The 14,905-nt window shown below is 37.7% G+C and overlaps 2 protein-coding genes and 1 pseudogene across 2 annotated transcripts; 2 read left to right on the top strand and 1 right to left on the bottom strand.

Moving 5' to 3' along the window:
* The first annotated feature begins 70 nt into the window (after positions 1-70).
* LOC137741087 (pentatricopeptide repeat-containing protein At2g36730-like) lies at positions 71-1,669 on the top strand. The gene has a single exon (XM_068480891.1). It carries the CDS (start codon positions 95-97, stop codon positions 1,610-1,612), a length of 1,518 nt encoding a protein of 505 aa, XP_068336992.1. The 5' UTR covers positions 71-94; the 3' UTR covers positions 1,613-1,669.
* A 182-nt stretch (positions 1,670-1,851) lies between these two features.
* On the bottom strand, positions 1,852-3,902 carry LOC137740816 (amino acid transporter AVT1I-like). Its single transcript, XM_068480621.1, has 3 exons — positions 3,714-3,902; positions 2,603-3,210; positions 1,852-2,521 (listed from the first exon to the last, which is right to left on the bottom strand). Exons 1-3 carry the CDS (start codon positions 3,892-3,894, stop codon positions 2,006-2,008), a joined length of 1,305 nt encoding a protein of 434 aa, XP_068336722.1. The 5' UTR covers positions 3,895-3,902; the 3' UTR covers positions 1,852-2,005.
* Positions 3,903-10,967: 7,065 nt separating this feature from the next.
* On the top strand, positions 10,968-13,451 carry LOC137739311 (aquaporin NIP2-1-like; annotated as a pseudogene).
* The last annotated feature ends 1,454 nt before the right edge of the window (positions 13,452-14,905 follow it).

Below are 14,905 nucleotides of genomic sequence, written 5' to 3'. Positions count from 1 at the left end.
ATGCACATCCAAACCAACCCTCACTCTCTTTTACTACTTTGTTATGTGCCGAGACTTCTCCCCAAATCCAATCCAATCCCCATATCCCAAGTGCATGGTTCGGCTTCCAAACCCAACCGCCAACAACTGTAATTCAAACTTTGGCTCCAAGAAGGAGCAATGTCTCCATCTCCTCAGCCGGTGCTCCACCTTCAAACACCTCTCTCAGATCCACGCCCAAATCCAAGTCTCTGGCTTTCAAAACGACCACTTTCTCCTCACCCAACTCATCCGCTTCTGCGCCTTGTCTCCCGCCAAAAACTTCGCCTACGCCCGAACCCTCCTCGATCACTCTGAGTCTTCGCCGCCGTCTTCATGGAACTTCCTCATCCGTGGCTGCGCCTCCAGCGACTCGCTCCGAGAGGCCATCTGGGTCTTTCGGGCGATGCTCGCCCGCGGCGTTCGACCCAACCAGCTCACCTTCCCTTTCCTGATCAAGTCCTGCGCTTCGGCCGCCGCGCTGAAAGAAGGGAGGCAAGTGCATGTGGGAGTCGTGAAGTGTGGGTTGGACTGTGATGTTTATGTTCAGAACAATCTGGTTCATTTTTATGGGGAGTGTAAGAAGATTAACGATGCGCGGAAAGTGTTCGATGAAATGTCTGAGAGAAGTGTTGTTTCCTGGAATGCAGTTATAACCGCTTGCGTTGAGAATTTTTGGTTGGATGAGGGAATTGAGTACTTTGTGAAGATGCGGGGTTGTGGGTTTGAGCCGGACGAGACTACAATGGTGGTCGTGTTGAATGCATCCTCGGAGCTGGGGAACTTGAGCATTGGGAGATGGGTTCATTCCCAATTGATTGAAAGAGGGTTGGCTTTGAATTGCCAGTTGGGTACTGCACTCGTGGACATGTATGCAAAGTCTGGGAATTTGGGTTATGCTAGGATAGTTTTCAATAAGATGGAGGTGCGGAATGTGTGGACGTGGAGTGCCATGATTCTAGGGTTAGCACAGCATGGGTTTGCCAAGGAAGCCCTTGAAATTTTCCTGAAGATGCTGAGCTCATCAGTACGCCCAAATTACGTCACCTTTCTTGGGGTTCTCTGTGCTTGTAGCCATGCCGGACTGGTAGAAGATGGCTACCGATACTTCAATGATATGGAACACGTACATGGGATTAAACCCATGATGGTACACTATGGTGCTATGGTGGATATCTTAGGTCGTGCTGGCCGTCTCAATGAGGCCTACAGCTTCTTGAGGAGCATGCCTCTGGACCCCGGTCCCATTGTATGGAGGACATTGCTTAGTGCATGCACTACTCATAGTGCTGAGGACAATGAAGGGGTAGGAAACAAAGTAAGAGAGAAGCTGCTTGAATTAGAGCCGAAGAGGGGTGGGAATCTTGTGATGGTCGCAAACATGTATGCTGAAGTTGGGATGTGGGAGAAAGCCGCAAATTTAAGGAAGGTTATGAAAGAAAGACGGATGAAGAAGATGGCGGGGGAGAGTTGCATTGAGTTAGGCGGGTCTGTCCATAAGTTCTTTTCCGGCTATGATTCCCAAGCTGGTTACGAGACTATCTACCAGTTACTAGATGTATTGAGCTTGCACATGAAGTTAGTTAACATGTAATCAAAATCAATTGTCATGTAACCTCTTTTATTCAAAATTCATTGTCAGTGAATTTACTTTGCGAGCCCGAATTGTGATTTCTAGGATTGAAGAAACTCCGTATTTCAGTCGTAATGGAATTCATTACATTCCGAAAAGGGTCCTCGTTGTTAGTATGTGATCGTTAATAAAATGAACTCCTTCGAGAAGTGTTTTCGATCCCAAAGAAAATGGAAGAAAAAGAAGCATCCGTAGTTTCAATAACTACAAACAGGAAGTTTACAAATCCTAGACCCCTCCGACTATGAGTCTGTTTTCCCATACTAAGCAGATTGCACATACAGTAGCCCGAAAGAGAGAACGAATGAGAAAACTGCTTCCGAAAGAAATATATTGACCACTAAGAGAATCCTTTTACAAGTGCGCTATTATTTCTCCTAGAGATGTGTAAGTGCCAAATACAACAACTGCAGCACTCAGTACTAATATAAGCCCTATAATCAACATCTCACATCCGAGGCGTCGATAAATACCTGAAATTTTAAGGTAGCAAAAGCACGGCAATATAATCGATGCTGTTACACTCAGAAAAGCTCCGACAAGTGACATGAGACAAGCGAAAAATGGTATAGCCAAAGCTACTACAACGGTGCTGATCACCAGGGTGGTGCTGGCTAACATGCCGATGAGTCTTTTGTTGAAGTGACTCGGAAACATCTTCTTTGCAGCATTTACAACTGGTGTAACCATCAAAGCATATTTGGATATCGGATTGACCAGCGTGGTGTATATCGCGATTTTTGAGCTAATTTTATGAGTTGGGAGATTTAATGTTATCTGTGATTGAACCGTTGATCCAAACATTAGGTACCCGAAAACTGCCATTGATGCATAACAGATGGTGCACAAGATGAAGCATAGGAGAAGAACCTGCAACAGAGAAACAGTGGATTGATAAAAATGCTGAAACAAAATAGCATTAATGTCACTTGGTAACAAGCTTTTACTTACATTGGAGAACTGACGTTTGTTTTTCATAGAAGTGTAGAGGGTAGGGAACACCGGATGTGCGCAGTAACAAAAGGCATACAAGCTAACAGCGGTAGGGATTCCATTCCACTTCAGTGGTGTGCCCTCTTGATGAAATCCGATTCCTTCAAATGCACCAGTCCACAAAATCGAACCGAGGATGATGGCAGATGCTAAAACTCCACTTGCAGACACATAAGAAAGAAGGCTCAGGCTATCTAACCAAACTGTTGGCAGAATAATGAGGGCAACAACAATTATGAAGCACTGTTCTCCGCCAATTCTTAATCCAGCCACTTCTAATTCCACGCCGGGAAATAAGTTGTGTAAGTTATCTCCTTCCAAAATTAGGAACCCTGTTGCAACGAAGTAGAGTTCTACATTCATGACAATCGACAGCAGAATTCTTCCCTTCTTCCCGAATGCGCGCTCACCTATGTCCGGATAAGTTCTGATATCAGAATCCACATCCATGCATCTCTGGATTAACAAGCCCGAGTAGAAGGCTGAAGCCGCGATTAAGAAAAGGAAGATCAAGCTTAGCCATCCTCCTGATGCTAGTGCATAAGGAACTGACAGTATCCCTACTCCTGAAAACCCAAAAAAAGCACAGTTTTCGGTATTAAAATCTCATACTTTCCTCCTGAGCTACAAGTGAAGAACATTGTAAATGCAAATGTAACAATATGAAATCATACACAGATCAGAATTCATGGTTCCGCATGAACTAGATTATATATAGCCCCGGGTAGTGATTTTCGCACTTAACTATTTTTCATATCAACTCCTCTTCGTTTTCCAGCGTTTAGGTCGAATAAATCAAAGGAGAATATAGTGACAGAAGAAGGGAGCAGCTCAAACAGAAGAAACGAGAGTGTGAAAATCACTACCCGTCTCTCACATGTGGTTAAGCTACCATTAGGCTAACAATGTGAAAATAACATCATAATTTGTTCATAACTAAATTTTGTTGTGTGCAGAATGAAGAGGCAATAAATTCTAGCAAGAAACACCAAAAATGTTGAGAAGATGATAAGTTCGTTACTTCATTAAGCTTTCTTATAAAAAATTAATTTGAGAAGTACATAATTACCTGAGAGTGCATTGAGTCCATTAAAACAGGTTTTGAGGAAGGAGGTTGTGGCTGTAGTTTGGTGATGAAAGCTCGACTCTAGTTTTTCTTCTACCTTGCTTCCAGCTTGCTCATGTTGCTCCTCACCAAGGATTAGAGGCAAGCTCAAGGATGATGACTTTTCTGAAGAATCAGCATCCATTGAGAGAGAGAGAGGTGTATGTAAGGCTGGTGATGATGATATATGTTTGTAAATTTGGTAGTATTTAAAAATACTTAAAAGGTTTCAAACTGCACTGTTTTTGTTTTGTCCTAATTAAGATTCATTAGGTTTGGGAGCAGGAACGAATCCGACGACGAGTCCACTCAATGCTGCAAAACCACTATTTATATTTTTGAATTTTTGCACAATTGTAGGAGAAAGCTTTTTTCCCAGAAAAAAAATGCAGTGTTCTATGAATAGAGAAATTTGTAGTTGTGATGGAAGTACAAGTGTTACATTACGTTTTTTTAATAAGAGTGATAAAAAATTTTATTTTTTAAGTTATTAACTTTTTAACACACTTATCCCACTATTTGTATCATTCAGTGTACCGATCATATTAAAAAAACTCTCCTACAAATAATGACAGTACATTACAGGCAAAAAAACAAAATAATGACACACTGAGAGGGACTTATCTTTGAAAATTTGAGTAACTAAAATACGAACACAACAAAACAGCATCTCTCCATATTTTGTATATTATTCATAGAAAAAACACAAGCAAAGTTGTTGAGTAATTATTTACCACAAAAAAAGTTGTTGGAAAATTTCAAAATTGTTGAAATAGCCAAAATCATGGGGACCATTGACGGTCTATGCTCTCATATAAAAAATGGTTATAACTTATAAGCAGTTATCGACTCCAAAAAGAAAAAGTAAAATAGGAAGACAGTTATATTCTTAAACAGGCATATTTGTTGATTTGCTCTTGAAATATTTAAATAGTCCGAGTAGTGATTTTCGCACTCCACTACTCTCCATATTCACTCCTCTTTATTTTTTAGTGTTTAGATTGAATAAATTAAAGAGAATCTAAAAATACAAAAGAAGAGTGCAAATAGAGAAAACGAGAATATGAAAATCATTATCTGTCTCCCAGATAAGATTAATCTACCTTTAGACTAACAATGTGAAAATAACATAAACAAAGTTGTCGAGTAATTATTTACCACAAAATAAAGTTGTTGAGTAATTTTAAAATTGTTGAGTCGAAGGCAAAATCCTGGGACCATTAATAATGTATGCTCTTCATATAATATATGGTTATAAGAGTTATCGACTCCAAAAAGGAAACGATGAAAAGGAGAACAGTTATATTCTTTAAATATGCAGCCTCGTGACTTTAGGGTATAAAAAGCCTTAAAGTGGGATAGTGAATCTCAGACATGATACATGTGATTTGGATTGACAGATATGATTGGTCTACTGCTGCACTGCTTTTGATTAATAAATACAACTAGGTCAGAAGTCTCATCAGATTTAAGAAGAAGAAATCAAAATAGAGTATGTTTAATGGAACTGTAATTGTCACTTCAAAAATCTTATTTTACCCTTCTCATAAGTGTATTTTTCTTTCAAAATATAGAAAGTTTGGAGTATAGAATAAGATTTTTGAAGTGCCAATAACAATTCCCTATTTAATGCCCACTAAAAAAAATCAAAATTTAGATTGTAAAATGAGATTTTTAACTGCTTTGAATTAGTAAATGGGAGAATTGCACACTAAAGAAATCAAAGCATGGCTCATGCAAATTTCGTATCCGTTCACTCAGTTTGTGGATTTTCAAATCAAGGGTCAGGATTCCCAATGCAAAGGAGATGTTATTTTAATTGGGAGGGTATTAAAAATTAGGCTAAAAACAAAGAAGAATGATTTCTACATTTTTGTTTTCTTCCTGCACACTTTATATTTATTTATGAATTTTTGATTGAAAAAAATTAAGGAAAAATCAAATAACAGAATTAGGCATAAAAGGAAAATGGTTGTGTTCAAATCTTTACCCAAAAGAAAAGCCCTAACCAACCAAGGGTTTGGACAAAAAAATGAATTAGAGCTTTAGATCATCTCGATCAGATTACTTATTAATTTTGAGTTCGATTCTCACATTCTAATGGCATGAAAAAAGTACCTGACAAGGCATTTAATCGATTAAAGAAAGGCATGCAAAATGAGGTACTCAATTGGTGGCCATATTTAAATTTAGAACCAGCCTCCCCTGGCACGTCATCGCCGTGTAATTTGTTTTGCTTTTCGTGCAGGAGAAACCCATCACGGTTTCGTGCCTCCATGACATAGAGAGACACACAGAAATAAACAAAGAAAAGAATGTGAAAGTTGTCTAATTTGATGCAGATGTTAAGATTACCTCGACAACAAGGAAACGAAGAACAAAAACCTGGACAGTGCACAGTTGATAAGAAACTTCATACAAATTAATGTATAAAGGGCTAAAGAGAAGAGTGTATTTTTAACTTGATCTACTACAATCATGGCTGTTGGCTCTGGTCAATCAGTGTCACCCCACTTCCCCATTCTCAAGGAGGCAATGAAAACCCAAACCCACCACCACCCCCCCCCCCCCCCCCCCCCCCCAAAAAACACACAAAAACCCCAATTTCCTCTTATTTGAGAGATTACGGTTAAACCAAATCAACATTTTATATTCATTTTACTTTTTGTTTTATTATCTCTATTAAAAAAATTAATATAAAATATTAATATAACTTAATCGTGCTCACTTAAATAAAAAGATGTGGGAAATGGAAAGGAGATGGTAAGTGGATATCAGACAATCCCCATCCTGCAAACAAAGGCTCAAGGCCCCCAATCAATCACTGCTGCACTACACCATCAAACCATCAAAACATTGATGTGATTAACCCATAGATTTTTTATTTTGATGATAACGATGAAAAGACAACTTAATCTTCTATCATAAAAAATAAATAAATTGATGGCCTATAATGTAATTTCTTATGTCTAAATTTTACTGTTTTTTATTGAAGCCTTACCTATAGGTGATATTAAAATACCTCCAACATTAAAAAACAAAAAACCAAAAACAAAAACCTCTCACTCCCCCCACGTTCTCTCTCCCTCTCCCTCTCTCTTTCTCATTTTCTAAAAAAAAATATGTTCATACATACACAAAGTGTGTAGGTAAATGCTAGTATAATATTATTAATTTACGTAGAGGGAGTGAATTATATAGTTAATATGTAAATAGTAAATTAATAGCATCATATGACAATGTCAAACACGCTCAAAATAAGATTAAATTTAATAATATCACGTGACATGCATGAGTCTTAATTAACATGATTTATTATAAACCAAAATTATTGTACAGTACTACCAAGGAAGTGAATTTTTTGTTATACTCTTAAGGAAAAAAACGTGTAGGAGGCTTTTTTGAGTGACACTAGTCATAGTAGCATCCACTCAAAATACGTCACTTGGTAAGCATGAAGTACAATATTTGTCATAACTTTTATATTTAAAGTTTTCAGAATTTTCTCCTAATTAATATACACCGTGAAATTTGTCTAATGTCCTTTTTTTTCCTCCTTTTCACCTATTCTTTTTCGTGTCGGATTTTCTGCCCAGCCACGTATTGCCATCTGTTCCCCTTCCGTTGTTTTGTTGTTTTTTCTTCGAAAATTGTGGAAAAATTAAGAACCCACATTCTCTAACTTGTCATATCTTTGAAACTAGAAAGCAATCGATTTTGTCCTTTTATTCAATATAGTAGTTGATTTCATCATATCAACTCGACTTGATTAACGCACGACTCTCTAACATCCAACAAAAATGATACAAATTAGAGATAATATAATGTATGGCTAAAGACGCATATTGGTTTCGGTGAATCGGTCTCACATCATCATACAATGAATTCACGAATTATAGTAGGAGTGAGTGTTATAGTTGATATATAAATAGTGGATCAATAATATTAATACCAGACAAGTTCAATTTAGTTTAAATTCAATAATGTCACGCGACATGCATGAGTCTTAATTAATATGATTTATTATAAAATAATTATTGTGGCAGTACTAAAATAGTGCCAGGAAAAAGTGAAACTTGTTATATACCATATAATTTGTTATGCTGAAAGGATAAGGATAGGTAAATCCTATGATTCCTATCGTCTTGGTGTCGAATAGAAAATCTAGTTGATAGGGTTTGGATTTTCATTGAAAACTCATATGTGGGAGGCAGGGAGGGTTCTAGTTGCTATATGTTCTACAACTTTTAGCTTTTTTTTTTGTTTTTTGTTTTTTTGGTGTCTTTTTCAGACGCAACAAATTAAGAAATAGATAGACGAATGGTTGTACACATGTTGATGGAACATACACAATATGTGATTTCCTCTCTCTGGTGTAATTGTAGGCCAAGCCCAAGGGAAAACTATATAGGATGGGCCACAAAAGGAGGTCTTAATATAATAGAGTTCCAACAAGTCCAGGTTGTTAGAATTCTTTTGTCCCACACAGGGCAGAAGACTTGAGAACAAGCTCTTTAAATAGAATTACTCCATTTTAACTAACACCGATACTTTTTGTGACAAAACCCCACACCTGGCGGATTGAGTAGGTGGCCAAGTGGAGATAGTCTCGATGTTGTTGGAGTGGGCCCATGGCCCGTCTACTTGAAATTTAAGATGGTATTAGAGCCAAGGGACGAGCTCGTACTGCCACGTGAACGGGTGGGTCCCCTTTGACCCCGCGTGAATGGGTGAGCCCCGACTTGGCTCCATGTAGGCCAAAAGATGCCACGTGAATGGGTGGGTCCTCATTTGCCCCACGCGAACGGGTGAGCCCTGGCTTGGCTCCGCGTGATTGCCGATATGTGGAACTTCACGTGTGACCCAGCGTGAATGGGTGAGCCCCGACTTGGCTCCATGTAGGCCAAAAGATGCCACGTGAATGGGTGGGTCCTCTTTGGCCCCACGTGAACGGGTGAGCCTTGGCTTGACTCCACGTGATTGCCGATATGTCACGTGTGACCCATAAAATGGGGTCTCATGTGCGGAGGAGCGTTAGAATTCCTCTGTCCCACATCGGCTAGAAGGCTTGAGAACAAGCCCTTTAAATAAAATTACTCCACTCTAACTAACACCGAAGCCTTTTGTATTAAAACCCCATACCTGACGGATTAAGCAGTGGCCAAGTGGGGACAGTATCGATGTTGTTCGAGTGGGCCCATGACCCGTCTACCTCAAATTTAAGACAGGTGAGTCATGAAGGAACTGAACCGAAGCCTTTTGTATTAAAACCCCATATCTGACGGATTAAGCAGGTGGCCAAGTGGGGACAGTATCGGTGTTGTTCGAGTGGGCCCATGACCCGTCTACCTAAAATTTAAGACAGGTGAGTCATGAAGGAACTGATGTCTAAGAGGGGATTCGAGGACCTATGGAGAAATAAATTCTTCTGTTTCGATAATTATTTTTGTTAAAAATTAGACAAATTCAAAACAATTAAGACATTCATATGCAGTGATGAAAATGAACTAATATGGTTCTACAAAGAAACACTAAATGTTATACGACGGTTATATAGTTTCGGATTTGTGATTTTTGGTTGACATGATCTTTGAAGGAAGCTGTAAGATATAGACGATTCGGATTGTTGAGATACAATAGAAAGTGAGCCTTACAAAATGGATGTCAAAATTTGTGTCAAGCCTTTGTCCTCGGATTCAAATTCTATATCGCGTATACAGCACATGAGGGTGGAACTGGAAGGTGGCTAACGTGTTTGATATGTTGATTGTTTCGGAGGGTTCTCAAGCAAAATCTTATTGTTAACTTTCATTCACTCGATATGATTTTGAGCTGTTGTAGAACAATAATGAGACAATTAGTAAGATCCGAGCTGAAGCACATTTTTAAGGATCGAAACTGTGTTGCCGACCAAATGATTTGGTCAGCTCTTATGAATGATTGATTTTGTGCTTGTAAATTGCGTTATGCTTGTACTATAATGCTTTTCTTGTTGTAGTGAATTGATCCGTCGAGTTAGATTTTCAGAGGTTGAGAGCAAAGGATGCCTGCTAGTGGAGACTATCTAGTGACACTAACTAAGCCACACACAACTATCCCAACAAGTGTGATCAAAATCTTATAAAATAGCATATATAATCATACCTAAAGACACAAAAGATTTCCTAGGCCGACCTCTCTTTGACCATGCTCTATCACTTGGTCACTGGAAACACCAAACAGCAAAATTGCAGTTATTTGTACTTGTGGGCATAACTGTTGGGGTTTAAAAATACTTCACTACTTTGGAGATGTTTATCTCACAAAGGAGAATGTAATGCAGCGGAATTTGATAGGCAAGAGAAAGAAAAAAAAAAACACTCAAAGTGTTATACAAATTTTTTATTCTCACACAATCTTAATACAAGAGAAAACACTCAAACACACTCACACTTCACTCTTTTTCTCACTTCTTGCTCTCTTTCTTAATTCTTGCTTCTTCTTGCTACATGGCACCACACACACACACACCTAAATTTATAGGCATGCATTTTGCCGACTTACTCTACCCACCGACTTGGGCATTGCATTTCAACCATACAAGTTTACAATCAGCTAGACCTTTCTAGAATGCACACCGACATTGGCTTGCATAATGTCTTCAATTTTTTTGAACTTTCCAATGCATGATCATGCACACACTCCCACCGACTTCCATGGCTGGAATTTTCCAGCTACTATCACCGACATAGATTGCTAGAATTTTCTAGCATTTGCACAATAGGCTTTGGGTTGGATCATTTGTCATGGGCCGAAGACAAGATTACCATTCAACAATAACAATGATGACATATCGATGACCATAACGACAACGTTTTAACAAAGTGTAACTTCACAATGCTGACTTATCAATAATAATGATAACTTATAAATCACATATCAACTGCATGTCCATTTTCTTTAAACACAGATAAACGCACCGTAAAAATATCTCTCTATATATAATATAGTCCCTTTCTCAACCTTGTTTTATTCTCTTCTCTTCCATCAATCGAAGTCCCCCAACATAGGGCAATAATCAACTAAGCTCTTCCTAGGCACCAAACCAGCCCGGAGGATGTCATAGTTATATATGTCAAGGGCTGCTACTTTGCACTACTTTAAGTTAAATTAGTTTCCTCCATCACTAGTTTATAAATATTTTTGAAGTATTCCAGGTTTTTGATTGTGAATCGAGAAATGGCTCCAATTGGTCAGTTAGCCTCACCGGAATACCACCCGGCGACCTCCCAAAATCCAAACATGTCTGATCATATTCCGAAGTCATCGATATTATTTGAACAACAATATTACCCATCTGGCTTTTTTCAAAAGGTATAACGTTGTATATATCTCGTATGCTTTTGTTTTGCTTTCGTTGCAAACATGCACTACCATCATTTTCGTTGCAAACATGCACTACCATCGTTTTCTTAAACACTCAACAAACTTAAAACCATAAGGGAATATCATTTAAAAAAACAGAGCTCCATTTTCTTGGATCCCACGGTTTAAGAACATTTTAGTCACCCACAGTTATGTTTTAATTCAACAACGTGAGAGAACGTAAAAAAACAAAAATTAAATAAAGTCATATCGTCGAATTGAGATCAAACGATGAATAATCACAATTTCCCTAAACCATGGGGTCTAAAAGAATGAGATTGTAGGAAATTCTCATAAATTGAAGTGAACTGAATCCTCTATATCATAGTCATCCATATATGTTTGTTAGAGAATTGCATTTCAAGTTTTGTTCTTATGATTTATGATATTGGGGATAACAAACTGTAATATTTAATTTATTAAGATTATATTTGGGTAAAAGATTTTTCAAGTTTCAAAGGAATTAGACCAAGTGAGTGAAAAAATACATTATAAATCTTTTAAATAGCATAGATTAAAAATGCATTATATGGCCATTACGAAGGTATATAAGAGGAATTTGCATATGACACCTTCTAACAAGGGATTTACAAATTCCTGTCATATGTATTTGTAATTCACATGTGATGCACATTTCTAATCCCTCCTATTTGCATTTTGTGATCCATTTCTCCCTAACAAGGTCTCAATCTCTTTATACTTGTAAGTTCCTTATCCAAAGCTTTTGTAAGGAGCTTATAACTCAAGTAATAAAGAATGTTTACCTTTTTACCTGAAATTATAAGTTCAGTCATCCCACCCTATGATTATGTAACTCAATCTCTCATGAAAATTTTATTGTATTTGTACTAAAAAAAAATAAAAAATCATAATACAGGGATTCTCATTTTTTTTTTTAAATGGGGATTAGTTGTAAGGTTCACAGCACATCGAATTTCAATGATCTTAACAGTTTATTTTCCAAGTTATACCTCACAGGTCATCCTTGCAAAATATTAATCAAATCAGAAATAATTGAGACATCTAATTGGATTCAAAGAAATTAACGAACACTTTGTTCTATAAAAAACAATGAAATTTCATTGGGATAATTAAGTAGTCAAATAGTTTCGGATTGAATTAAATTTTTGCAAGGATGATCTAGGAATCAAGACCTACAAAATAGACGGTTCAGATCTTTGAGTTCAATGTAAAGTGGGTTCCACAACTAATCCCCATGTCTTGAAAAAATGAGAATTCCTTTGCACAAAAGACTTGTAGGAATGTATAATATATACATCTATGGTCCACTTTTCAGCAAGTTGGTGGAGTGGTTTAGGAATGGGATTTGGATCCTCTCCTGAGCCCAAGGAGAGGATCCTCCTGACCAAAACACATGGGGCGTTGGATTTTTATTCAACGGTTATAATTATTATAACTTAAAAGGGATCCCTTTATTTGTAACCGTTGGATAAAAATCAAATGGCCCACGTGTTTTGGTCAGAGGATCCAAATCCTTAGGAATGTATACCATACTTTTGTACCACAAACATTCATGTCCTTTCTTTTCAGGTCCCAATTTATGCAGTAGCTCAACTGCCAGGATCAATATCTGCCTCGTTCACCCTGTCTGTACTATTGCACCCGATTAAACAACTTGGCACCAATTCAGCTTCTGGATCAGAGATCCAACCTTTGATCGCAGAGATAATCATGACAGTTTCCATGGTGTTCATAGCCTCCGCTGTCGCAACTGATACCAAAGCTGTACTGTTTTCACATATATAATTCTTCCCCTTTATTTTGACATGAAATTCCAACTCTTTATTTGACATTTCACTGAGGACTGTTCACAACAGGCAGGAGAGCTAGCAGGTATCGCGGTTGGCTCCGCGGTTTGCATAACTTCAATCTTTGCCGGGTAAGTAAAAGATCGTGGAGATACGCACAAACATAACTAGTTACAAACATTTAATAAAAAATACACACTAAACAAACATTAACCGTGCATATATTTGAGCAGGTGAAACAGCTAACGTGGTGTTTGGTGAATACGCAGACCAATATCAGGTGGATATCAATGAACCCAGCAAGGACAATAGGGCCAGCAACTACTAGTGCATACTACAAAGGAATATGGGTCTACGTCGTTGGACCAGTGATAGGAGCCCTACTTGGCTCATGGTCCTACAACTTCATTCGGGTCAGCCATAACCCGATCCAGGCAGTATCACCCTCTCATTCGCATCCAAGCTTCGTCGAATCAAGAGCGACAGCAATGGACAACCTACCTTCAAAGGCCCTCTGGATTCAGCTTGAAATTTCTGTATACAGATCAACATGATCTTCCAAAAGTCTGTAAAACACGTTAAGCAACTTGTACGCACACCAGAAAACTCCTTGGATTGATGATAGTGCTCTTTGTGCAATTATCTGTTTTGTATATATATCCCAATCAATCTACCCCCGACTCAAAAATGTTGTTCCTTAGGTTGGAAGCAACATACAATGTTATATGAAACAACAGCTCAAAGTGAATTTGAAGTCAGTGGTTCCAGTTATAATCCATCACGCCAATCAACCAACCTTATGCTTGCGAGCCGCGCATCTTTCGTTCGGTCCTTCATCGTAATGCCCCACAATAGAAACATTCTTGAAGTCTACAATGACATCAAGCATAAAATGATGTTGGTCAAACGAATAAAAAAGATACGTTAATTTACTGATATGATAAAATTAGGAATTTAGCTCTAGCATTCATCGAAAGGTAACTAGGGCAGCTTCTATAAAGAAAAGATTCGAGAAAACCCTACTGAACAAAGGAAATAAAACATAAACTGTATCAGCATGGAGGTTCATCTAAAGAAACATTTAACACAAAATCAAAAGCATGACTGAAACACCATTCGCTGCCGCCGTACATGTGGCACAAAGAATACCTGTTCAACAAGCTCACTTGTACACAACCTGCAGTGTATTAATGGGAGGTGGAAAATGGAAATATATAAAATCCATCACAAATTGGAGAAGAGGCACAGTGAGAGAGAGAGAGAGAGAGAGAGAGAGAGAGAGAGAGAGAGAGAGAGAGATCAGTGGACAAACTTGATACATTTCCTCTAACTTCAAGGTGATTGTATTCAATCCTGCTATGAATTCATCTAGCCTACGATCACAATCTCAGATGAATTAAAATTGCAACTATGGCATGCCTCATCTTTCTCCATTCATCATACCGTCCCTTTAGTGGTCCAGCCCTTTTATTAGTGGATAGAAGGTGAGAATCAAAATGAATACACAAAAATGTGAAAGGAACTATATATTCTTTATAATTGGATGAGGGATTTGCAAGTAAAATAAATAAAATTAGAATGCATATATTAGTGATAAAAAAAACAATAAACATTAAATACAAAAGATAAAAATACACTACATTAGAATTTTAAGCTCTCCAAATGTTAATTCAATTCTACACTCCAACAAATTTGGCATAAACTGCAATATCTAGTTGAACATTACAAAATTAGGCGTAACACAATTAGGTTTAGTTGATTGATCATGTCTTGAAAGTACAATTCATTTACATTTGTCTATGTATAGCACATCATAATTACAAAATCGAGTTGAAAGTACATTTTTGTCGCAACGTTATGCCGAATAAACTATCATGTCGTATTAACTTACAGTTGTCATTATAACATATCATAACTAACGAATCTAGGTTATCGGGAAAATAGAACACTAACGAACCTAAAAGTGAAACTTTGTCGGAATTT

Source organism: Pyrus communis, chromosome 7, assembly GCF_963583255.1.
Source record: "Pyrus communis chromosome 7, drPyrComm1.1, whole genome shotgun sequence".
Taxonomy (NCBI): domain Eukaryota; kingdom Viridiplantae; phylum Streptophyta; class Magnoliopsida; order Rosales; family Rosaceae; genus Pyrus; species Pyrus communis.
The sequence above is the reverse complement of the archived record's forward strand: the minus strand, read 5'-3'. Positions and strand labels throughout refer to the sequence as shown.